The sequence below is a fragment of the Eublepharis macularius genome, chromosome 1 (assembly GCF_028583425.1).
Source record: "Eublepharis macularius isolate TG4126 chromosome 1, MPM_Emac_v1.0, whole genome shotgun sequence".
Lineage (NCBI taxonomy): Eukaryota > Metazoa > Chordata > Lepidosauria > Squamata > Eublepharidae > Eublepharis > Eublepharis macularius.
Genome location: NC_072790.1, coordinates 169,210,708 through 169,237,208, shown reverse-complemented (window position 1 = coordinate 169,237,208; position 26,501 = coordinate 169,210,708). Strand labels below are relative to the sequence as shown.

At 43.0% G+C, this 26,501-nt stretch overlaps 1 protein-coding gene across 1 annotated transcript in view; it reads right to left on the bottom strand.

Annotated features, from left to right (window-relative positions):
- Positions 1 to 25,751, bottom strand: part of LOC129328693 (uncharacterized) — a 64,428-nt gene extending 38,677 nt beyond the window's left edge. Inside the window, exons 1-7 of the mRNA XM_054977924.1 lie at positions 25,702 to 25,751; positions 18,870 to 18,946; positions 17,085 to 17,269; positions 14,031 to 14,257; positions 12,194 to 12,346; positions 7,981 to 8,098; positions 824 to 977 (exon numbers count right to left, since the gene is read on the bottom strand). Of these exons, the coding sequence (XP_054833899.1) occupies positions 824 to 977; positions 7,981 to 8,098; positions 12,194 to 12,346; positions 14,031 to 14,257; positions 17,085 to 17,269; positions 18,870 to 18,946; positions 25,702 to 25,747 (960 nt within the window). The 5' untranslated portion in view covers positions 25,748 to 25,751. The remainder of the gene's footprint in view (positions 1 to 823; positions 978 to 7,980; positions 8,099 to 12,193; positions 12,347 to 14,030; positions 14,258 to 17,084; positions 17,270 to 18,869; positions 18,947 to 25,701) is intronic.
- Positions 25,752 to 26,501: the final 750 nt, after the last annotated feature.

Below are 26,501 nucleotides of genomic sequence, written 5' to 3'. Positions count from 1 at the left end.
TTTAGTTTTCTGATCAGCGGGTGAGGCTATGACTCACTCAGTAGGTGTGTACACAGACAAATAATTTTGCTATTGTTCCCCCTAAACTGGATCATCCTGTTTTTACATATCCCTTGTTAACTTCCTGGTTACTCTGGCTCCTTCTAGCTCTCCCCAAGAATTAGCTCCACCCTCCTAGAAAGAAATACCCAACCTTGCAAGAATGGACAGTGAGAGTCTCTCTACATGAGATGCCTCTGTGCGTATTCATCAAGTGTAAGAAGCCTCAACATTAGCCGAGAAGTGTAGTTTAAAAAGACAAAGCCGGTAGTGATCGCTCTTCAGAGGGTTTGTTAATTTCATCTTCACCTCCCCGGAGGATCTGTCACTTTCACCTCTCCACTCTGAAACTGTGTGGGGCAGCAAGGAATGGAAATGGGCTGGAGCTGCCTACCAGAATCAGGCTTGGACCGGGAGATATTATAATGAGCTGAAATTTCCCTTCAGGCATTTCACAACCTCTCCATCCAGCTCCAGTGTATAGCAAAGCCTTTGCCCTGCCACTAGCTGTCTTTTTAAACTGCCCAGATAACATTGCATCTCCCAAAAGGTGTTCCTCACGTGTCAGATGTCTCGTGTAAATACACTCTGAATGATCCTCTACTAGCTCTTCTTGGGGCAGTCTGAGACAACCATTTCCTTCTTCCCAATCACATGGTGATTTTGATAGTCACTACTCAACAGGATCTTAAAGACAGGAATGCGGCGCTAGAACAGAAGATCAGAATTTCCACAAAGTGAACATTTCCAAACAAAGTTTCTGGTGAGATGCAACATTACTCACAGTTCCTAGAAGGTCTTCTTTCAGCTGCTGCAGCACAGCACTTCCAAAACAATCCGACAGGCAAGGATCCATCTGTCCTTCCTCAGTGATATTTGCTTCATTCAGATCAAACTGCAAAACCTTCCTGGGTTCTGAGAATATCTTCTCACAACTCCTGAAGGAAGAGATGGAACATATCGAACTGCTCAGCTTGCTAAAATTAGACAATACAGGAGGGGGGTATACACGTACCTATTGATGTGTCTGTTTGAGACTACAAGCACTACAAGCAGCATGAGAACATCCCAGCATGGAAAAGGAGGATTTGTATTCACTGGGAAAAGTGAGCTGTGCTGTATACAACATGAAGACGACATCCGGTTTTACAAACAAAATGTATATAACATGAGGACTTTACAAAATAAACCTCTAGAAAAGATTTCACAACCCTGGATTGATGTTATTGATCCTGGGAAAAACATTCTTAAATACGTGTAGTTATTTAAAGGTTGCCTTTAAACAAGAAGCCCACAAGGTGGTTTACAACACATTAAAAAAATCTGGGAAAGGCCAGTAAGATATGATAAAAATTCAATTATAAGCCATTAAAAATCAATAAAAACAATTAAAACTATTATAAAATCATCAACAACAATAATAGTAAACAGTGTCACTCTTCTAGCCACACTGTTTCTCACTGACATAGTTCCCAGGCTGTCTGGAAAAGACAGGTCTTCAAAGCCGCCTTGAAGGGAAGCTGCCATCCTCAACTCATGTGGGACCAAGTTCCAAAACTGTGGGACAGCAGCTGAAAAAGCCCTTCCCAAATTCTCACCAGCCGACCCTAAACCACCAATTTATGCAAGATCATGAAGAAATTCTGGGTGGAATCAGAAGGCTGAAGTTTGGCTATCACACAATGTAGTCATCAGATCCCTGTTTTTCTAGCAACCTAGATCAGGCAATCCCATTCCCTGATCAAACGCAAGCTCCATTTGCAGTCCAAACACTGCCCTTTGTTTTTATAAGTAGCAATCCCTGCCACAATTTTCTGTGATAAAAGGGAATAGTGTAAGTCTCCCCTCAGTATCATGTCTCTCCCAGCTGCAAAGAGCATAGTTGGGGTAAGCAGCTGATGTGTGCATAGTTGGAATACACAGATCCAGATAAGTGAGGAAAGTTCCTCAAGGGAAGTGGGAAAAGCCTGTATATGGATACTCTGGATGGAGACTTGTATGCTGATGAATCTTTTCTGTCCTGTAAGGGTGCTCATGAACAGAAGAGAGGGTGATAGGTTGACAACTAGTCAGGCACAGCCACTTGCCCTTCAACTCCTGCATCCAAACTATAATACCTGGGGTCCCCAACCTGCAGTCTGCTGTCTGCATGTAGCTCCCGAGCTTTTTCTGTGTGGCCCTTGTTGCCAAGTAGGCCCCCTCTCCTGCTCCAAGGCCTGCCATGAACTCTGTTGGAGTTTCCCGCGTTGCTGATTTACTGCCACACCAAAAACTGCCCTGCACGTGTGCACTTTAATACACGTGTCAGTTTCCTGCCTGCTTGCTAGTTATCCTGCTGTTGCAATAGACTGTGTCAGTTTCCTGAATCCATGTCTGGACAACTACACTAAGGACTCTCTTTCTGGGCAGCCTTGCCCAAGCCTATATCTGGACCTCCCTGTGTGTGTTTGGACTTTATTACACGTGTGCTCCGTGCCTGCCTTGCCATCCACCACGGGCTGTGCCTGTTCCCTGCTATGGACTGTGTTTCACGTGCTGTTTCCCTGCCTCCATGGAAGCCTGCCTCACCTGGGCCCCAGCCGCGCTGTTAGCAGTCAGGTGCCAGCTGGGGAAAACCTCCAGCAAGCCTGACCAGGCACCCCCTGGCCAGTTCCCGCCTGGAGACTCCCGTGGGCTGGTCACCCAGCTTGCCCTCGCTACCGGGCAGCCTGCTAGCCAGCCCCAGCCATGCCCAGCCGGCAGCCATGTTCTTAGGCAGCCAGAAGACCTAGAGAAGAAGCCTGCTTTGGGAAGCTATTTCGGAGAAGCGGGCACACCACATCCGCAGCAAGAGAACCTCGTCCCGCTCTGCATATCTTAAGAGCCGCCCCGGAGAAGAAGCTAAGTGCCGACCATCCCAAGCACTTAGAGAATGCATCTCAAAGAAGCCTCTGCATTCCAGAGCTGATGACATCAGGACAAGCCCCATCCGCTGGAACATCCATTCAACACGCCCGGATTTCCCCCTCCCTCCTTTGTCCCCTCTTCCTAAGGTGTCACTATAACACAATCAGATTACTAAAGTGGCCCATCTAAGACATTCAGAGAACCATTAAGACCATTGTTCCAACCCGTGAGAACCACAAGGTACAGCACCAGCACCAGGGTACGTTTTGGGGTATTTAAGATGGCCGCTCCGGCCACATGGTGCATACGCCTTCCCTGTCCAGACCCCTTGCTGTCTCTCTGTGGATCCAGTGCTGGCATTGGACCACCTCGCTGCTGTGTCTCTACTCTGCTTCAGGATTGTAAGTATATCCCTTATCATCGTGGGTACCTGCTCATGCGACTGTCTCCATATTTCCTACTCTATGTTTCCTAGTCCTTGTATGCTGTCTTGTGTGTATGTGCAAGTTCAGGCTTACGCCACACTACTAGTAAATACATGTTATTGATTGAATATTCGTAGTCTGCCTCTTTATTACGTTAGCGTCTGGAGAAGGGACCTTGGTATAGATGGTTCTCCTCCCCCACCCACTTCAGCTAGGAGTCTTCTCATGAATCTGTGATTGCAGGAGCCAGTGGGTGGCCCCTTGAGTTGAGAGGGAAGGAGTACTCTCTTAGCAGGGAAGCTTATGGGATTCCCCTTCCCACATCTTCCTCCAGCCAAGTTCACCTCCTCCCACCCCCACCACCTACCATTTTGCTTCTCATGATTGAGACTTGGCTGGCAGGCAGTGATGTGTATGTGCACCCTGCATATAATTTGAAGCCAACTTAATGGCATGTCCTCTGCTCCAGGTGGGAGGCTGCCCTTTCATTCACTCTTTCACTCTACCTGCCCTTTTTTGGAGGGTTCCCAAAGAGTTAGCATGTGTAGATTTAAACCTCAAGGCAGTGTGTTTATTAAGAAAGAAATCTCATAGTATTCAAGGTATTCAGGATCGTAACTCTGCCATCTGATAAGTCAGATTCATAATCCATTTTCTAAACATTCTTCCTAGCCTGTGCATATGGCCCAATGCTCCTGAGAACTATAGAGGCAGGGGTCTCTTCTATTCTTTGCCATGGTTGAAATGAAAATCCTCAGCTAATAGTAGCTACAGTGGGGTGGATTTCTTGGGAAAGGGTAGAGTTAGACCTCCTAAAACTGTACTTCTCATATTTTTATTTATTCAAGGATAATATTGAAAATCTGCAACTGCTGCTCTGCTAAAAATTCTGTAAGATGTCTGCAAAAGAAAGTGCTGCTTCAAAGAAATGAAAAATTACAGATGAGCACCATGTCTTTAATGACAAATGGACTACTGTGTACTTTGTTTTAAACAAGGATAAAGCAGTTTGCCTAATATGTCTTGAAAATGTCTAAATTTTAAAGGCATACAATGTTAAAAGGCACTTTGAATCCTATCACAAGAGCTACTCAATATATCAAGGAGAGGTATGAATGAAACTTCTCTTTAAAAAAATCAATGTTTTGTAGCAAAATAATTTTTAAAAGCATGTTGAGGAGAACCAGTCTACTCTGAGGGCCAACTATCATGTTGCTAAATGTATTATTGAGAGCGGTAGGCCATTCACTGATGGTGAATTTGTTAAAAGTGCATGGTTAAAGTAATGGAGGAAATGTGCCCTGATAAGGTATCTTGTGTTAGCTGGGTCAGTTTATCTGCATCTACAATCACAAGGCATGTTGAACTAAGAAAAGAGCTGCATATATCACTGATTGTCAAGGCAAAAAGTTCTGATATCTTTTTCTTTGGCATTAGATGAGAGCAATGACATTACAGAAACTGCTCAACTACTAATATTCATCAGAGGGACACATTCCAACTTCAGAATTACAGAAGAGTTGTGTGTACTGCAGAGTTAGGCACTACAACTGCAGAAAACATATTCTTGAAGGTGTGTGAATCAGTACTTGGTCTGAGCTAGGATAAATTGAAAAGCATCACAACTGATAGTGCAAGAAATGTGGGAAGTAAAACTAGTGTAGTTGCAAGAATCCATAAAGAGATATTGAAATTAAACTGTACACTTCCCATGCAATTTCACTGCATCACTTATCAGCAAGCCTTGTATAGTAAGATTCTTCAGTGGGAAAGTGTGATGCATATTGTTGTATCCAGCATTAATTACATCAGGCACCATGACCTTACTCATCATCAGTTTCAAAATTTTAAGAGTTAAATTCAGAATATGATGTATTGTACCATGCAGGTCAGGTTTAGTAGAGGCAAAGTCCTCAAAGGTTTTTTCAGCCTTCATCATGATGTCTTTCTCAAGAAGAAAGGAAAAGGTCAAGAAGCACTTTCTGACTCTGGATTTTTGATTTGGCTTTCTTAACTGATATCACACACAATCTGAAGATACACAATCTAAGGTTACAGGGAAAAGGAAAGCTTGTGTGTAACATGTATTTTGAACTGAAAGCTTTTGAAGCAAAACTAAATATTTTTGTGAAGCAAATTAGTGAAAGTAACTTTTTAAACTCCTCATGCTGCCATGAACTAAAATTTGAGAAGGACGGGAATTTACAATTCAGTGTTGAAAGCAGGGCTTTTTTTGAGCCGGAAAGCCCCAGAATGCCATTCCAGAACCTCTTTAAAATACCCACGTGACTGGTGTCACATGGGTATTTTTAAAACGGCCCTATCCTTGCCATTTTAGCCCCAATCCAGGCCTTTTGGGGCCCTAAATGGGCCTCTGCCAGGCAGAGGACTGGTCTTGGGTGTTTTGGGCCCGATCCTGGCCATTTGGGCCAATGGGCCCAAAAAGGCCAAAAGAACACCAAAATGGCCAGGATTGAGGCTGAAACAGCCAGAATTGGGCAGGTGCCGGGTGGCAGAGGATTCCCCCACCTAGCAGTGGCCCATTCCAAGCTGGTTTGGCCCTGATCTGGGCTGTTTTGCGGTCACTTGGGCCATTTTGGGCCCCTTTAGGGCCCAAAAAGGCCTGGCTTGGGGCCAAAATGGCAAGGATCAGGCCACTGCTAGGTGGGGAAACCCTGTTGTGTCCAGCACTGGCCCAATCCTAGCTGTTTTGGCCTCAAGCCAGGCCGTTGCAGTCGCATTTTGGCCATTTTGGGCCCATTTCAGCCCCAAATGGCCAGGATTGGGCCCAACACAGCCAGGATCAGTCCTCTGCCTGGCAGGGGAACACTCCCTCACCCAGCAGCAGCCTGATTCTGGACATTTTGGGCCCCTTTCAGCCATTTTGGGCTGAATTCAGGCCCCAAATGGCCAGGATTGGGCCTGAAATGGCCCACATGCCCCCCCTCGCCACCTGGCAGCAGCCCAATTCTGGTCATTTGGGGCCCCTTTCAGCCATTTTGGGCCTAATTTGGGCCCAAAATGGCCAGGATCAAGCCTGAAAGGGCCAGGATCAGGTCTCTGCTGGGGACACTCCCCCACATGGCAGAGGCCCAATCCTGGTATTTTGGGGGCCCTTTTGGTCATTTTGGACCCAATTCAGGACCAAAATGGCCAGTATTGGGCCCAAAACAGCCAGGATCAGGCTGCTGCCTGGCGGGGGAGTGCTCTCCCATGTGACAGCAGCACATTCCAGGCCAATCCGGGCTATTTCTGGCCCATTTTGGGCCCAGAACAGCCCTGATTGGAAGCTAAATGGCCAGGTTCAGGCTGCTGTTGGGCAGGGGAGTGCTCTCCCATGTGGCAGCAGCCTGTTTCAAGCTGATCTGGGCTCTTGTGGGCCCGTTTTGGCCAAATTTGGGTCCAAAATGGCCCAGATCCAGCCACTGCTGGGCAAGGGAGTACTCCCTCATGGTGAAGCGGCCCGTTTCAGGCTGATTTAGGCCCTATCCGTGTTCAACAGACCCCTTCATGGAGCACAGGAGAGCTCCTAGGGTGGCCATGGCCTGCGTGATGACGTCACTTCCCAGAAGTGATGTCATCATGCAGTCCCAGGAGTGCGCACACATATATTGAGAGGCGCACCACCTTCTCCCCGGAGTTGCCCCAGGTGAGAGTTCCCCCACCTGTTTCCCCAGACAAAAAGCCCTGGTTGAAAGACATATCAAAGCACTGAACCTATTGCAGGTAGAATTCCAGAACAGATTCACTTATTGCCATAAGCATGGAAAGGGGATAAGAATGTTTCAGAATCCATTTGAAGTAGCACCAGAAGATGTAAGTAACTTTTTTCAGATGGGACTAATTGATTTGCAAGCTAGTGATAATCTCAGAGACATTTACAAAGAAAATAGTCTGTTAGATTTTTGTTGTGATCTATCTCATATATTTATCAACTTAAGAGATTTTCTGCAAGCATGTTCACAGTCTCTGGCACCACATACATCTGTGAACAAACTTTTTCCGAGATGAAAATTGTGAAATCTAAGTAGGTCAAAACTTACAGATGAACATTTGCATGGGGGTGCCTGTTACAAACCTTGACTTGGACATTAATGCCTTGGATAACAGAAAACAGTCCCAAAAATCTCACTGGCTAGGTAAGCATATATAGCTAGATAAAAGGATTCAACAGTAAAATATTGTTCCCAAATGGACTGCATTCAAGTTAACATTTCTTCATTGACCTCTGAATGTTTATTGTGCATCTAGATGGATAGGTTAATAATTTTGTTACATTTTGATATGAGACCCTCTTTAGGCACTGGGCATTTTAATGTGGCCCCCATGTGCCAAAAGGTTGGGGAGCCCTGATAATACCAATAAACATGTTAAGAAAGTTCTCTACATCTTGCTCTCCCTGGTGTTTGCAACAGAAAAACAGATAGGAGGAGGCAGTACGGAATATTAACCTTGACATATGAGAAGAACAGTGCTTTACAAATGAAAGATACTGGCATGCTTTTCACAGTCACAGCATGTACTCCATGGCATTGTGCACATTAGGAAAGTTAGTATCTGACCTGCACACAGTTCCAGAATTCCAGGACAGAGGAAAGTACAGCTGTAGAGGTGGATGTATTAAGCTTACCCTTCCCTTTGAAGCTTTGTGAGCTCTTCATCAGGTGAGGAGCCAAGAACAGCTCTATTCAGGGGAACTGGAGAGAACACTGGTTCATCTGCACTGGTAAAGCCACTCATAAGCCTTTCTGTAATAAGGACATATATTGGAACTGAGATCACATGTCTGAGCCCTGGAGGAACTTCCTTCTAGTGGCCAAAGCAATGCACCCTTTCCCGTGGCTACTACCCAAGTTATTAATGAGTCTGAACAAAAGTACATTTTACAGGTTTGCTTGAGGAGCCCTTGTTCTGCCAGAGAGTTTGACAGTTGCTAAAGACTGATAGAATCTATGATATCTAGAGCTCAAACCTCCCCCCACCCCCGCCGCCCAATGTGCTATCAGAATCTTATTTCCAAAGAAGTTGTCTATTCGACTCTGGAGGTCCAGCACAACAAAGATATTTCTAGATACAGCATCTAAATGAGACTGTAAAGGGCTCTTCTGAAGAATGAAATACCGATTCCCAGGGGCAACCCTGTCAACGGACTGCAAAATGCTTTGTGTTCCTTAGCGACTATCAGAGAACATCTTAGGCCCAATTCATGTATCATTCATGAGGTATAATTGCTGCCACAAAGCAGCATATGAATTGGTCCTTAATGTGACGTATGAATGGCAAGCCAGCTATGGAAAAGACACTTTGTCCACAACAGAACACATGACTTGGGCCTCTATATGAGAGGTCACTTAAAAGGCAAGTTGTCTAAAACAGTACATGTGACTGAAGCCAATACAGGCTGAGAAAGATGGGGAGCAAAGTTAGTGGTCACCAATGCCAGCTTTCATTATTGGCTTGTAGCACACTGGCTTGCAATGCTCAGAAGTATTATAGAACAAATTAGGGTCCACAAGGAATATCAGGGAAGGGAAAGCAATTGGGAACTCATCCTGACCCCAAAGTTCCCCTCCAAGATACTGTACACTCTTAGAGCCTTGAGTAGGCCAATTTCCCCTTACCCTCCATTTTCTTCCCCTTTATCTGATTCAAGTGTTCGCAGTATTCCAAGGTCAATGAGCATATTCAACCCTTATCATGCCTTGGGGTGGGGCAAGGGGGGGTCTTTTTCACTTTACAAAGTAATATTTTTCTGCATGTATATGAGGATGTAGAAGCCACACCCTTGTCTGCAGATGGACGTCTTTTGCTGCCTTTATGAATGACGTTTGCTAAGAGGGGATAATGTGGTGGCCCAAAAGGCATTTTGTGTATGTAGGTGACCTTTTAGGAAATCTCCACCTCCAAGAGGAGGTCTACAATTACCAAATTTCAAATTATATCATGATGTGGTATGTTTGGACTGGTTAAGGGAATGGTTGTCATTAAAGCATTTGAAGTTATTAGCACTGGAAGGATACAATAAACTATTCGGATGGCATGCATATCTATGGTATGACAAAGTAAAAGCAGACTCTATGTTTTTACATCATTACGTAAGAAGAAGTTTGTTTGCTATATGGAACAAATACAAGAAATATATGGAAGAGTCTATACCAATGTGGATTATCCCTGCGGAAGTAGTAAATCCAAGGACAGAATATGCAGGGGAAGACTGGCTGACATATAAAGAGATTCTTGAGATAAAGCAGAACAATTATTTGCTTAAAGGCAATGATGAATTGCCATTCCAATATGGATGGTTTCAATATATGCAGATAAAAGACTTATATGAGAAAGACAAAAGGAAAAATGGTTTTAGATGACAAAACTCTGAGATTGAGAACTGTTTGCTTCAGGGGGGGAAGAAAATAATTTCTAAAATATATAAGATATTACTGAAATGGTTTACGGAGGAGGAGGTTGTTAAAGTTCAGATGGTCAAATGGGCAATAAATTGTAATAGGGAAATTTCAATGGAAGCTTGGGAAAAGGTGTGGAAAAATGTAGTTAAAATTTCAGCATGTACCACTGTGCGTGAAAACGTATATAAAATGTTGTATAGATGGTATTTAACACCGAAGAAGTTGGCCAATGGTAATAGCCAGACGTCTGATAAATGTTGGAAATGTAAGCAGCATGAAGGTTCATTCTGTCATATGTGGTGGACTTGTGATAAGGCTAAGCAGTTCTGGGGGGATATAGTAAAAGTTATGTCAGATATTTTACAAAGGAATATAAATAAAACCCCAGAATTGCTGTTATTATGTATGAACCTAGAAGATTTTGATAAAATGGACAGAGTTATGGTGTTTTATATGATCACGGTGGCCAGAATGTGTTATGCACAGTTGTGGAAGACTCAGGAGATACCATCTATGGAAGATTGGATTTTGAAAGTTTTGAATATGGCAGAAATGGACAAATTAACAAGGAAATTGAAAGAACAAGAAGAATTGGATTATACATTAAGTTGGGAAAAATTCAAGAAATATGTGGAGAAAAAGTGGGACATGAAGGGGAAACTGTGGTCTTTGGAGAATTAAAGGGGAGATAGAAACTTACTTAAGGTCAAAAAGGGGTATATTTTATTTTATTGTATTTTATTGGATTAGTATGGAGTTATAGTGTTATAGTAATAGGTACTTAAGGAATAGAATGTTACACATATATATGTATCTTTTTAGTTAGTATATTTAGTAGTATTTATTATATACTTATATAATTTTTATATTTTTAATTAAGATAAGTAATATAGTAAGTGTAGATAGTTAAGATGAGTAAAGAGATTTGATTAGTTTGCATAACATAAATATATAGTATAGACTTTAAGAATTTATATGATATACTTTTTAGATTAAGTTGGGTATGGAAAACTGCTGGGAGTCACCAGAAAAGGGGGGGGGAGATGGGGAAAATGTTATGGGGTAGATAATGTTATTAATCTCTGTGTATGTTTGTGAACCCATCCAATAAAAATTAAAAAAAAAGGAAATCTCCACCTCCATAAAACAGTAATGTGATACCGCAGAATGAAAGTCACCCAACTCCTGAATCCAGTCTATTGTTCCAGAATCCTATAAGGGATCAGGCACTCTGGCAGACAAATTTCTCCTCTCCCAAGTATGCAGACACCACTGTTTACAATGGGTGGCCACAATTCATTGTCCTACTGATGGAAAGTGTACTTGCCCTCTAAAGACCTTTTATTATATCTGATAACAATTCCAAATATTTCATGTAAATCATACTATAGATATAGCAAAATCTTCATTTTATATCACTTTGTCTTACAGCATGAGCCCTAAGAATACTTTTGGCCATATTCCCTTTAACTACATAGCTTTCTCCCATACTTTTACTGTACTTGCCCATTTTGGGCTCTTTCACAGTAGATTCATATGGTAATTTTTTCCCATCACAATGGGACACTCTGACCTTGTGTGCCAGGAAGGTACTAACAAAGCAGGCACTAGCAAAGCAGGTAATTCTGAGGTCTTTTGATTTCATGTAACCCAACTGGATCATTGGAACTGAGATTCATAAGGATTTCCACTAACAAGTCAACTCAGTACAACTATCTGCCTGTTTCCCCCATATAAACACTGTTCTTGGGAAAGTAACAGACTGTTTGTATACACATTAATTACCAGATAAATTACATGAATGGGAGAGAAGACAATATGAACATGAACATATGAACCTACTCCAAGTAGAATCCTTAAGTTATAATAGCAATTTAAAAACAGATCATGTTACCTTACATGTGACTATGAGGAAATGGGGGGGGGGCGTCCTAAAACCTGGGTATCTACTTTCAGCCTAAGCAATATGATAATTATTATTTAGACATCCTTATGCAGGTTGAATGACACTTCTTTACAATAGTAAATCCTCTGACCTATCATAAGAAAATAGAAGAAAGTCATCCTTGGACAGTGATGAAGTCATTCATCATGGTTGTTGTGGATTTTCCGGGCTGTATTGCCGTGGTCTTGGCACTGTAGTTCCTGATTACAATGCCAAGACCACAGCAATACAGCCCGGAAAATCCACAACAACTATCTTTCTCCAGCCATGAAAGCCTCCGACAATATATCATTCATCATGCTTTGCCAAGAAACAGATGTCTCAAAAAAGCTTTAAGAAGGAATAGTCAATTTCCACTCTGCCTAAATTGTGTCACTGGCTTCACCATTTATGAAAAATAGAGAATCCATCCATTCTGCACATGCCCCCCAAACAAACCATTGCTGCTTGTATAAGAGCCTCTACTTTATTCGCTCTAGCTGCAGGACTCGCACCCTTTGTCTTTTCTATGCTGGAGTCAGACCGCAGACTCTGGAACTGCAGCCTACTCAAATGCCCTGTAACTGGAAACTGGCCCAAGCTCAAGATGCCAGGGAATTCCATGGAGATCTGAATGGGAGATTGGCCAGAAAAGCTTGTCAAATGGCCTGCAAAAAGAGAATAGATGGAAGGTTAGAGGGATCAGAAATAAAGACTCCTAACAATGAGCAGTTGGATAGCAAGCTCTGATTTCCCCACTTGAACATGGACTGGAAACAAGAGCACAGCAGAGTCATTATGAGACAGAACTCCAGCTGTGCTCCCAACCCTCGAAAAGCAGCTTCCAGGTTGTTTTACAAGTTCACTTTCCACACTTTCAAGCCATCACAGGTTGGTTGTTGTGGGTTTTCTGGGCTGTATTGCCGTGGTCTTGGCATTGTAGTTCCTGATGTTTCGCCAGCAGCTGTGGCTGGCATCTTCAGAGGTGTAGCACCAAAAGACAGAGATCTCTCAGTGTCACAGTGTGGAAAAGATGTAGGTCATTTGTATCTACTCAGGAGGGGTGGGGTTGAGCTGAGTCATCCTGTAAGAGTTTCCCAGGGTGTGGAATGCTAATGGCGGGAGGCTTCACTGTATCCTGAGGAGGTTCTTTTGCATATGGATTGGTACTTGATGTGCTAATCTTCTCTGCAGGGCTATTGTCGGGGATAGAATGTTTTGTTAGCCTGGTGTTTTTCAGAACTGGAAACCATGCTCTGTTCATTCTTAAGGTTTCTTCTTTCCTGTTGAAGTTTTGCTTATGCTTGTGAATTTCAATGGCTTCCCTGTGCAGTCTGACAAAGTAGTTGGAAGTGTTGTCCAGTATTTTGGTGTCCTGGAATAAGATACTGTGCCCTGTTTGAGTTAGGCTATGTTCAGCCACTGCTGATTTTTCAGGTTGTCCAAGTCTGCAGTGTCTTATACATACATCACAGGTTATTTTACTGTGTCAATTTCATGTTATGAACATATTTTATGAACCTCACTTAGTAAGGTTTCTTTTTAAAAGGAGTAGACTAATTAATTAGTAGACTAATTAAAACATCAGGAACTACAATGCCAAGACCATGGCAATACAGCCTGGAAAACCCACAACAACCATAGTAGACTAATTATTGTAGGATAAAACTATGAGCCACAATAGTTAAACAGAAACTGCATGTTGACAGTCCCAGCCTGAATTCAGGGGAGAGAAACAATACAGGAAATACATTGCCTTGGTGGCTTCTTGTGAAAGTCCTGCAAGAATCTGTCTGATCGCAGTTGGAAACAGGCTGCTGGATTAGTAGGTCCACTGGTGTGATTGAACATGATTCTTCTTAGGAGTTTATGAATGCACAGACCTCTCAGCCCCCACTGTTACATTTACTATGCCATGTGCAACAGAACTAACAGGCCTCCTTATACAGTAAAATACCAGCTGTGTTACTTCTCAATTCATTGAGGGCCACCCTTATGCTATCAATATTTAATACAAACACCACCACATAACCCCTAAAAATTAATAAATGTATTGCAACATGAACTTTCATAGGCTCAAGCCTTTGTTAGATGCATTAAGTGATATGAAAGACTGCAAGCAAGTATATATTACAACAAAAGCACAAGTGATTGAAGTCATCACATGATCATGGCCAAGAATGTTGGAGAAAGAAAAAATATGTATTTCTCAGGCTCCTTTACACCATACCCTAGCATCACATACCAAGATGTATAGGACACTTCCTAACAGTGGAGATGGAAAGAGATATGCTGACAGGCCCCCATCATGAAGGCAAATTGATAAGCACAAAGTGGTTGCAAGAGGTTTACCTAGGCAAGCTGGGCTGCTCCGAGTTTGACTAGGAAGTCTTAGCAGCACATGACTTGGGACCCCAGTAGGTTGCCTAGTTGTTGATGGATGACTGGGGATACTGGAGACTGCAGCACTGTCCGACTGGCGACTGTAGCCACGAAGTTCATAGCGGCTCTCTGGGTAGTTCCCATCCAGAGGACATAGCAGCAGCTTTGCCAATTTGTACTCCAAGTAAAAGGCTGTCCTAGCAGGAGACAGGCAGAAAACAAAAGCATCAGAAGGTAAGCCAAAACTGATGGAAGATCATCCAGAACAAGAAGCCACCAGTAGAGACCTGAAGCCCACGGTTCTCAAATCATAAGATACAATTCAAATGTCACTGACAATCTAATGAACTTCCACTCCATATGGTTTTGCACAGTTTTTTGAAGAAATGAAACAGATAACCCTCATGATTTGTTAAATGTGCCTCCTTTAAAAAAAACTAATTCTAGCTAGATTTCCCCCATATTCTTACATTTTTTAAAAGGAAAAAAAGCCAATATTCTTTCCTTCCTTCAGGAAATCTACCAAACCTACATAGGGACACTGGAAATTGCACTTTGCCCTACACAAGTTTAGTGCTGCTTTATAGCTACTATTAACACTAAAACATATCTACACCTTCCCATCTGAAAAGCCCTTATTAGCACTTGTCAATGCCCAAGGAGATTATTTCTTGATATTCAACATAAGCCTATAACATAAACTCTGTTCACAAAGAAGTTGGTCTGACTTCCAAATAGGGATGCCAGGATCCCCTACTCCCATAGTCCACCCCTCCCCCACTTACTTGGCTGGCGGTGGGGGGGGGAGACATGCCTCCCAGGGCGCATCCCCAGGCGGCAGGACATGCTCCCATGCACAGCAGTGGCCCAATTTGGCTGGATTCAGGCCAGATTCAGCCTGAATCAGGCCGCTCCACAGCAGCCAGATTCAGGCTGATTTGAGCCCAATTCAGCTGGAATTGGCCTGTATTTGGGCTGATTCAGGCCCAAATCGGGCTGCTGCATAGCCCAGGGGCAATGCCGTGCTCCGCAGTGGCCCGACTTGGCTGGATTTAGGCCAGATTTGACCCAAATTGGGCTTCTGCAGGGCAGCCCTTGATCCGCATGATGATGTCTCTTCCCAGAAGTGATGTCATTGTGCAAGCCGGAAGCGCGTACACGTGCGCTATGCGCATGTGTGAAAGGAAAAATGACAAGGTAGGAGCTGGGTCCCACATCTTCTGCCAGGGGGATAGGGGGACCTGGCAACCCTACTTCCAAGTAAGTGAAATTTTGGCAAGATTCTACATGTGTTAAGAACCCCTGTTCATGCCTAATTTTGGACTGGAATTCCTGTCCTTTAGTCTCAGATGCTTGAAAGTTGGTTGTTTCACTAGGGAGGGAAAGGCATCTGCACATACTCAGAGACAGCATTCTCTTTAGATGCCTGCAGGACCAACTACTGGCTTCTGAAATCAATTTGGGACCTAACTGCAAAGAAAGGAGGAGGACCCCACCCCATATAACAAATCGGGTAACTCTGTTGAGAACAAACACATATGTACACACACACAAAATCAAAATCTATAAAAAATGCAATTTTGTTGAGCATATGTGAAAGTCACTTCAATAATATTACTCACATTAACAGTACTAAATAAGTATATAATTCAATAATACAAAAATCAGTAAATTACAAATGTACAAACATTCTGCACAATAATAAAGAAAACCCCACAAACACCAATAGACTTTAAATAAACTAAGAAACATCTTGCACAGTAATACAAACAAACCCCAAAGAATTTTCAGCACCGTTGCCTTCTTTAGAGATCAGTAATTATAGATGATGCAATAAATGGGAACTGCATATATGAAAACAATATGCTACCTTATATCATATGGATGTGATCAGGTTAAACAATAAAAATGTATGCCTGTTTATCCCATAATCTCTTCTTAAGACAATAAATTCTCAAGTGGTTTATCAGAAAGCATGTCATAAGCCTGATCAAAATGGACAGCGTTTGTATATATGTATCCAGTGACCAACACAGCAAATCAATCCTTATGTTTATTACCAATATTTGAATGTATGATATACTTATGTAATGGTTCTTATGTGAGAAATATTATTGAAGTGTCTAATATGTTCATTAAAATTGTTAATTTTTTTGTTTTTGCTGGGGGTGTTTGCTCTCAAATTTTGATTTACTTGATCAATTTGGGGCCCCTCAAAGAATGAAATTCAGTATTAAAGATAGTTCTCTTGACCTAGTTGAGAAAGTGACTTGGCCAAACAAACCAATGGCCGTGTGATATGTTGTTTCTATGAGCTTGTAGAATAGGGTTATGTTCTATATGATGAGGGAGAAAAATTTCATTGTTGAAAGACACCGCATTTGATGAAAGGGGTTGTTAGTATGTCCTGTCTGGAGTCTGTTACAAGAATTGCCCTAACCATCAGTAACTGGCCAACAACTGCATAGTAACCTTGACCAGATAAGAGACAGCAGAATCCTCTAGGCAGCTATTGTTTAGAGCTGTATGCGTGACTAGTGCATGATCAATGAGTGCTGTTAGAATGCAGCTGCATGACACGATGTTTTAGCCAACAATAGCAAAGTATTCATCTATAGAGTCAAAATGCTATCTGCCACCACTAGAACTTGCCAGCCATGCTTGCAAGTTAGTAACTTCTCCTGCAACTGCGGATTACATAAACAATTTTTTCAGCCTGCTAAACAGAGAGAGGACTCATGTTTTCCACATCAGTGACATTCAGTGGACTCCAGGTTTTCTGTCCATCTCTCTCTTTATTAAATATGAAAATTCTAAGTCTAACCCAACAGAATGTAACCAACCCACAGGCATTCAGAAATTCATAGCAGCAGCAGCAGGAGCATATTCAACTCCCACTCCTCAAAAGGCAGAAGCCAGGCTTAGAGATCCTCTGCCAAGTTACAGTCCTCCATGCAGAGAAAAGAAATAGCCCAGACAGTCCCAAAGAAGGCCAAAAAAGCAAACACATCCTAGGTATTCAACCTTGTAAATGGAAGGAAGCGCTCTCTCCATAGCCAGCCAAGGGTTCTTTCCCTCTCTGCATCAGTTGCTCCATAGCAAAGAGAACTTGGTCCAGCTTCCAGGTGACTGGAAGAGTTCCAGAGGAAGCCATCCAGATCCTGCAGCCACCCCGTGAGTCGATCATAATGCAATCTAAGAGGGAAAGCCTACATAAAAAAATAAAAAGGCAGGAAAGCAATGAACACATTACATAAATGCCACTATGCAGTTGTCACCTTTTAATTTTAAGAATAATGCAGGTAAAGATACAGGGGCCGTTTCCAGACGGCTTACCTGGCTCCGGAACGTTGCGCCATCTTGTGGGGAAAACGTGAAATATCGTGTTTTCTCGCGCGAGTTTTGCACGACGTCGCATGACATTGCGCAAAACTCGCGCGAGAAAACGCGATATTTTGCGTTTTCCCCACAAGATGGCGCAACGTTCCGGAGCCAGGTAAGCCGTCTGGAAACAGCCAGGGTTTTTCTTAGTAGTCCCAGCAGTTCTTTGGAGGCAATATGCATTCAGATTCACTAACTAACTCAGAAAGCGAGATCCTACTTTACATGCAAAAAGTTCCTGGCTCAACTACTGGCATCTGCAGGTAACTTCAGGCAACAGGACTGGAGGAAATGCTTGCCTGGCACACCTGGACAGCTGCTGTCAGACAGAGTAGATAATAGTGAGCCAGATGGACCAATAGTCTAACTCAATAAGGCATGCTGAAGTAGAATGTGGGATTGGCAAATGAGTTAACCCTCAGTTTTCCTCCTCCCCAGCTGCATGAAGGCTGAATTTTTCCCCCAGAAGCATATAGATTCATGTTTCACCTAGACAAAAGAACTTTTTAAAAAACTGCTCTAGGGACAAAGCAGGGTGTTGGTGATGTTGCCAGCATTGGCCAACAAGTGCCTATCCCAGTGTTAACACAATCCATGTCAGAAGGGGAATTGCCTTTTCCCAGTTCAATCATAAAACATACCAAACCTTGCAGAACTATTTTTTTTTCAGAGTTTACCTGACTGAAAATTATGGGGGTGTTTTGAAGCAGCAGAAGTGCAATCTAATCACTTCTGCCACTCTCAAAGTATTTTTGTCTTGAATTACTACCAAACCAACATTGAAAAAGATTCTTTAAAAGCCTCTTTTAGAAATGTAATTAGTCAGATGCAATAAATCTACAATTCTCAATGCCCTTGAACAAAAACCTGTTTTTCTCTCCTCCCTGCCCCCATCTTTCCATGCATGGCCACACCTACTAACTTTCTCTACAACTTCCCTAGCTTTTGTTATGCTATGACGGCCTCAATTTCACCCAAGGTTTCTCACAATTCTCCACCCTGAACAAAGCTAGAATTTCCATTCATTCATGAAGAGTTTTCAGCACACTTTTCTTCCAGGTGACTTGAGCTTCCCTGACCTTTTCACAGAACCATTTCCCTGCCACCGTAAGCCAAGATCCCCACGTCAGCTCTGATTCTCATTTCTCACCACACCCCTCCTGTTCCCCCTGCTCTGTCCCAGTTGCCTTTCAACAAGCTTTGTGGTCATTGGATGCGATTTTATCCTCTCCTGACCACCTGCCTCCTCAACCACAATACTACTCAATGGGCAAATTGAAGTATGTATTCATTCAAATGAAACCACATGCATAAATAAACAATGACCAAGTATCTCTCTCTGAGAAAAACAACAGCCCACAATTTGGCAATTACTCTTCTGACCCAGTCTGAGACTAGATAAGAGACAAATGTGTGAGTTCTTCTCACAGGTAGAGCCAGAAAGGCATTGAAACACTCCAGGAAAAGGTCATCATAAGTCAGCAGCTCCTCTAGTAGCTCATGTCCTAAAACAAAAAGAATGAAGAAAACAGTCTAAGTAGGAAGACCATAAATTACCAAATTATAAGTTCCTGCAGAATTCAGGAGCAAGGTATCTGTTCACAGAAGAGAATCCACCACCAAATATCTTCTCGCCTCAGCTCGATTGCTATTAGGAGCCTGGCAAAATGTACATATTATACCTCTTCTGCAGTCACTATGCCGGTTACCAATTAATACCTGAGCTCAGTTCAAGCTGCTGGTTACCACTCATGGAGTCCTTCATGGCCAGCGCGCACACATCAAAATGAATGCCTCTCACAGGACACCCAGCTGTGACAGCTTCACTCCTCTGAGCTGTCTTCTGAAAATGCCATCTGCCCACACACCTGCATGCTCTGTTGTGGCTCCCACTTTGTGGAACGACCTGCCTAAGCTCTGGAAGGCTCCTAAACTTCTATCATTCCACAGAATGTGTAAAACAGAATTATTCAGGAGGGCATCTCTACACAGAGAACAGGGTTGTTGTCAATGGAACTGGTCAGCAGGGCACCTCCATAAAGGGGAGAGCTGTGACTGATTGCAAACTTAGTTGATATCCTAAGCTGTGCTGTGACTGTGAGACTTTGGTGGGCCATCATTTTTCATTCCCACTGCATTTAGTGGGGAAATTTATTGCTGTGTTAGCATTTTTATCAGCAGAATAGATAATGGCTGGTGTCATTTTCCAGTGTGACAGGGGAGCACAGGAGTGAGCTGGAGCATATACATGCTCAGCAAGCCTTTGGGAAGTAACTATGTCCCTGCCCCCAGGCCCATGCCCCCCACCCCTGGTTTGGCCCTGGGGGCCCTGGCAACCCTAGCCTGAACTGTGCTGCCTCCTGGGTCTACCATATCAAGAACTACCAGTCCCAACTCCCAGAGTTCCTTATCGTTTGCCCTACCTGATGGGAAGGGGAAACCAAAGCACCATAAGACTACAAGAACAAGTGGTGCTGCTGCTCCTGGAAGGATTTGCAGGCCCAAAATATATGTGTGTCTAAATCACTCAGTCTCCCTGCTGCCATGTCTGGTAGTGACTATAAATATAAATCAGGCAGCCAGAAACATAAGGAGGTAGAAGAATGGGAACAAAAATAAACTAAAGGAAACCAATCTATGCTCCAGTTTTTCAAATCAGACAAGGCTTTTCTGTAGTCAGGCAACAATCGAGTAACTAGAAAGCATTTGAACAAAATCAAGATGAAAATGATTTCAATGTAGAGACTACACTGGAAATGATTTCAATGTACATTAACTTATTTTCAGTGAAATATGACTAGCCCTATGGATTCTTTGTGTCCAGGGTCAGAGGCTCAGCCCCCGGACTCACCAGGAGAAGAGGCCAGGAGACAGCTGGGAGACAGCAGCACAGTTGCCCAAGCTGGCATCCCGGCCACAGGCCCAGAGAGCTTGGGGGAGGTGGCTCAGCCCCAGCCAGCAGGAAGTGAAGGGGAAATGGAGCCAGTCTGGGCAGCTGGCCAAGCGTGCATGGCCAGAACCCAGGAGGCCAGTCTGGCACCTCGTGAGCAGAGAAGGAGGTGGCCAAACTGCATTACTTGGAAAGGCCCTGCTAGCCCCATCCTGCAAGAAAGGATGAGAGAGCAGGGAGGAACTGGAATGAGAGGAGGAACACCTGGGAGCTTCCCCAGCTGGGCGGCATCTAGCCCCACTCTGCCAGAAAAGATAGGAGAGCAGAGAGGGACTGGGATGAGAGGAGGAACACCTGAGAGCATACTCCGCTGGAGGGCATCACGAGCAGCCCTCCCAGGGTGGGGAAGCTGCCCAGGGATAGGAGGAAGCCTGGGAAGGGGGAAGCTGGAAGAGGCCCTATAAAGGCAGGCTCAGTAGAGAGGTCGTGGTGGGTTGTGTAGGACTGGTTGTAGGTGGAGAGGAGGAGAGTGAATCAGTGTGAGCATAAGAAGGAGAGAGAACAGGAGGAGGAAAAGGAGGATGTTCTGTAGAGAAAGGAGAGTAGGCAAGAGGCCAACCAGGTGGAGGGGTGGACGAGAGGGTGTGAGGGTGAGGTATACCCCCCTTCTGGCCACAAACCCAATGCTAGCTATGACCTTGAAAGCCGCTCCCCAGGAACCCGTGACAGATGCCCAGACGCCCAGAGCAGCAGAGCCACAGCCGAGTCGAGGCAAGGCTGTTTACCTCAGACCTCTGCCCGGCACAAGGGCAACCTGCACAGCTATGCCCCAGCCAGGGGGGGGGCAAGGTGGATGCAGGAAGGCCCCTGCCAGATGATAAGGCATTCGGTCCAGCTATGCCCGGGCATGTACCTGACACTTTGCACATAGCCAATGACTGTGGAAGAAGGTGAAAGAAGTTTCAGCAAACTAGCACCTATCAGAACCATTTATTTATTTGTAGTACACCTTTCTCACTAAAACTCAAGGCAGCTTACACATGATTGTAAGTCAATAGAATCAACAGCTGGTAAACCAAATGAACAATACAATGGAGTACAGATTGCAGAAATGTGAAAATAAGCATAGAACTAAATACAGATATGCAGGGCTCATTTCGAGGGGAAACACACAGGAACGCAGTTTCAACAGTTCCCCAAAGAGGTCACATGTCAGGTGGCCCCACCCACCTGACTCTCAGCCATTTTGGGCCCATTTCAGCCTGGACTGGGGCCGAAACGGCCCAGATCGGGCCTCTGACAGGTGGTGGATCACTCTCCCACTCAGCAGCGGCCCAATCCTGACCATTTTGGGCCCCCTTTTCCCATTTTCAGCCCCCTTTCGCCATTTTGGGCCCAATTTCAGCCCAGAATGGCCAGGATTGGGTCCAAAACAGCCAGGATAGGTGATGTCAGGGGGTGTGGCATATGCAAATAAGTCATGCTAACAACACACTTCCGGTGCTGTCAAGGGGCATGGCATATGCTAATGAGTTCCTCCAGCTCTTTTTCTACAAAATGACCACTGCAGATATGAAACAGGAGAAGCAAAACATAAGTAATTTGACATGAACTTTTGCAAAGACGTTTGTGTGATCCATTTCTTATAGGACAGACCTATTTCCAGAGATAAAAGCCTTCTTGAATAATTCAGTCTTGCACAGTTTGCAGAAAGCCAAGAGACTGGGAGCTTTCCTGACCTCCAGGCAGGTCATTCCATAAGGTACCCCACAGAGAAAAAGTATGTATGGGCAGCTGTTGATCTTGCTCATTCACAGGGTTGTATCTATAGAAGGCCTTATTCAGATGAATACAGCTACAGTCGCATGGCATATTGAGACAGGTGGTCCTGCAGATGTGAGGGGCCAAGGACATGAAGGGTTTTGTATGTGATAGCCAAAATCTTGAATTGAGCCCACTAACTGATGGGTAGAAAATGGAGTGACTGTAGAATTGGAATATTATGCATGCTCTGTCTAGCCCTTGGTAATAATTGAGCTGTGACATTCTGCACCAGCTGGAGTCTCTAAACTGGCTTTGAGGGAAGACTTATGTAGAGTGCATTACAATAGTCTAATCTTGATACTGACATGGTGTTAATCCAGGTGGCCAGATCAGCCATGTTAAGGTAGGGGGCCATCTTCCAGGCAAGTCTGAGTTGGGAGAATGGCTTCTCTAGCATTTACTTATTTCTCTAGCAGCAACGCTGGATCTAGTATAACCCCTAGGCACTTAATTGATTCAGCAATGGTCAACTGAACCCCATAGAAAGTGGGAAGCACAATGTCCTTCAAGATCTCCACCTTCCCAATCAGCATCATTTCTGTCTTGCGTGGGTTCAGTTTCAATTTGTTTCCTGTCAGTCACTCGACCACAGCTGTCAGGCAGCGATTTAGGATCTCTGCTGCATCACTTGCATGTATTCTACAAAGGGGCAAGAAAACTGAAGTCACTTAGCCAACTTGTCTATTGAATATGAACTCAGCAAGATAAATTGACTTTGGGTGGCTAGTTCATGGTACTGCAACAAAATGGGCCAGGAAAACAAAGCTTTAAGTTAATTAGACCAATGTTTGCAGCCACATTGGTCCATTCTATTTTTTTAAAAGACAGCAAAAAAATTACAAAATAGCCTAATATTGGAGACATTTATGGATAAGATATGAAACTCAGAGGAAATCAGAGGTGTTAAAATCAAGAAGCAAGAATATAAGGTACAAGCCTTTGCAGATGATTTAGTCTTCATTTTAGAAGATCCTTTAACATCTATACAGAAGCTCTTACAAGAAATTAAGGAATATGGTGCTTTGGCAGGCCTAAATATAAACACTCAAAAGACAAAGTTGATTACAAAAAACATGCAGAAACAACAGATGGAAGAACTAACCCAGAAATCACAACTTGCAATTGAAAAGAGGATAAAATACTTAAGAATCTGGATGACAAATAGATGTTGCTCTTTGTATGATGATAATTATTTGATACTAATAAAAGCAATTCAAAAAGATCTGGAAAGATGGAAAGATTTACAGATATTGTTGGGAAGAATCGCAGCGATAAAAATGAATGTTCTCCCAAGAGTTCTATTCGTGTTTCAAAATATACCAGTGGGGGTACCCCAAGCCTTTTAAAAAGAACTTAACCAGGCTATGCACTCTTTTATTTGGCAAAATAAAAGACCACGAATCAAGCTGAAAGCGTTACAAGAGACAAAGGAAAAAGCAGGCTGTGCCTTACTGGACTGGTTGTTATATTATAAGGCCTGTGTGTTGACTTGGTTGAGAGAATGGATTACCTTGGGAAATGAAAGACTCTTAAACCTGGAAGGACATGATTTACTGATGGGCTGGCATGCCTTTCTCTGGTACAAAAAATGGGAATACCATAAATACTTTAAAAACCATTGGATAAGGAAGGCACTAGTGACGGTCTGGGAAAGAATAAGATCCACCTTTTACAAGAAAATCCCTTTGTGGTCTCCCCAGTTGAAGCATTTACACAACCTAATCTGAAAAAAGAGGGGAAACCCCCTACTTACAAGGTATTGTTGAAACCTGGCGGTATATTAAAAGACTTAAAGGAAATGACAGATTTAGACATTGAGTTGGGATGGTGGGGCCAGGCACAACTAGAATCTAGATATAAAAAAGATAATGGGCTTCTATGAAAAGGATGAGAATATTGATATGATAATGTGTGGTTCCAGTGTTAAAATGATAAAGAAAATATATAGTATGCTTCTAAATGAAAAACTACAGGGGGGAGAAGTTAAAGACGCGATGATAAAATGGGCAGAGAATGTGGGATATACAATTGATCTAGAGCAGTGGTCACAAATGTGGAAGGGCAACTTAAGGATGACAAAATCAAATTCTGTGAAAGAAAATATTTATAAAATGTTTTATAGGTGGCATTTAACTCCTATTAAGATAGCTAAATATATCAAATATATTATATATGTCAAAAAAGTGTTGGAAATGTGAGAGTACCCCAGGTTCATATTACCATATGTGGTGGACATGTAAAAAAGCAGTAGAGTTCTGGAAGATGGTTCATAAGATGACTCAACAGATACTTAAGATTTCATTGCCTCTGAAACCAGAACTCTTTTTATTAAACCACATATTGGTTCCAGTTAATAAAAAACAAAAACATCTGATGTTGAATATAATCACAACAGCTAGGATACTATACGCGAAACTTTGGAAAACAACAGCCATCTCAACGCAAGAAAACCTGGTCGAAAGAACTCTTGAGACAGCTGAAATGGATAAATTGGCGAGTTTATTGAAAGATGTGGACAATACAATACATAATGACATTTGGGACCCATTTTACAGCTGGATACAAAAGAAGACTGAAGAAACTTAGCTTTTAGTTAAGAAGAAGACTTTTATGGATGTTATTTAAAATGAATGGAAAATTTTTAAACAAATAGCTGATCTGCAGAACATTTGAGGTGACAAGAAATATATTAGATTGATCAGTGCAATGTATTAAAGTGATATAATATGAAATCTTTTTTCCCCATCCCTCTTTATTCTGTATCCCCATTTTCTTAATAAAAATATTTTTTTTTAAAAAAATTACAATATAGTTAGCAAATAGTAGGACAAAGTTACAAAAGTGGGCATTTTCCAGAAATGTAGAATATATAACAGTAATTTCATAATTAAACATTTTTTTTCACAGTTCATGAGACAGCTGAACACAGACAACACAGTTCATGTATTGTAGGGTTGGTGGGGTGTGTGTGCATTTTACATGTTTGTACAGGGCTCTAGAAAACAATGCTTGGGCCCTGCCAGCTAATGGCTTGATGCAATGATTAAAATGGTGATGAGATCAATTAACCTAATAGTCACAGAGGTAAATGTAATCACAGCTCTCCCATGTGAAAAATGGTCAGTGCTGCAGATATTAACAGTAAATGTTTTTCTATCGATTCAGGCAACATGTTTGAGATGATTTTCCTAGCAATAAAACTGGTCAATGTCTGTTTATTGAAAGAAGGTACTAGCACCATTAAATATCCTGGGAAAAATGCAATGCTAAATTAAAAGATGGATCACAAAGAAGACACTTAATCATCTGAAAGCAAAAAGCCTTTAGAAAGAGACAGCCACCAGACATGTGAGCTGAATGCCTCCATACCTGCTGTGACATCCACTGTGGGGAAACCAAAGCCCAGACACACAACTGGGAGGACTCTGCTGTTATAGAGCACCATTCCAGCCATGAACCCAATAGGAAGTACCCTTTAAAAAATTAATCTCCAGCCCATCTGTTTATTTCTTGGTTACACCTTTATCCAGAAGAAGTTCTACTAACCTGTTCCTGGGGAGCCGGACCTGGGCCTTTCTTCTGTTACCTGCATTTCAGGGGAGGCTTTTCATGGAGAAGACTCCTAGCTGTTCATTTGCTCTCTCTTTCCTTGTCTCTCCTCTCACTGTCCCCTCCCTCTCTCCTGTTTGCTTATGAACAACACAAGCTGTGCTTACCAGACAGGTATTTACAGTTGGTGGCAACTCAGTCACTGGGTGGGGCTGGGGCAACGTTGGCTTCTGAAGCCTCCTAAGGATCTGCTGCTCTGCCCACCTTGTCCCCAGCAGTGACTGTGCTGCACAGTTGGTTTGTAGGTGACGTGATGAGCAGTCCATTGTGCTGGAGTTTTGGGCACCTCCCCCCATCAAACAGAAGTTGCTAAGCTAAAGAGATTTTACTACTGTTACCAAGGAAAGTAGATGAGACAGAGAAGCAGGAGGGCTGCGAAGGGTGCAAAAGGCCTCACCTAGTGGCAATACTGGTGATTTGTATGTATTTCCATGCACATACCTCTTTTCACCAAGAGGAAGTTTGCTTCTCTACAACCAGGTCCTATTCCAATGTAATAACTACCGAATTTCTAATTTTTCAGCACAGTTAAAACAGATCAAGAGTCTGTTTCAAAATGCCCATTCACCCATGAAAGAACAGAAAAAGAAAAGCACAGCTCCATTGCTCTGTCTATAAAACAGAACTGGTTAGATTAGACATGGCATTCAACTCTTCTGGAAGAAAAATCGCCTTATTCTACTTCAGCATCATCTGTCCTGAAGACTACCAGTAGGTGACAGCCTTGAGTCTTCCAA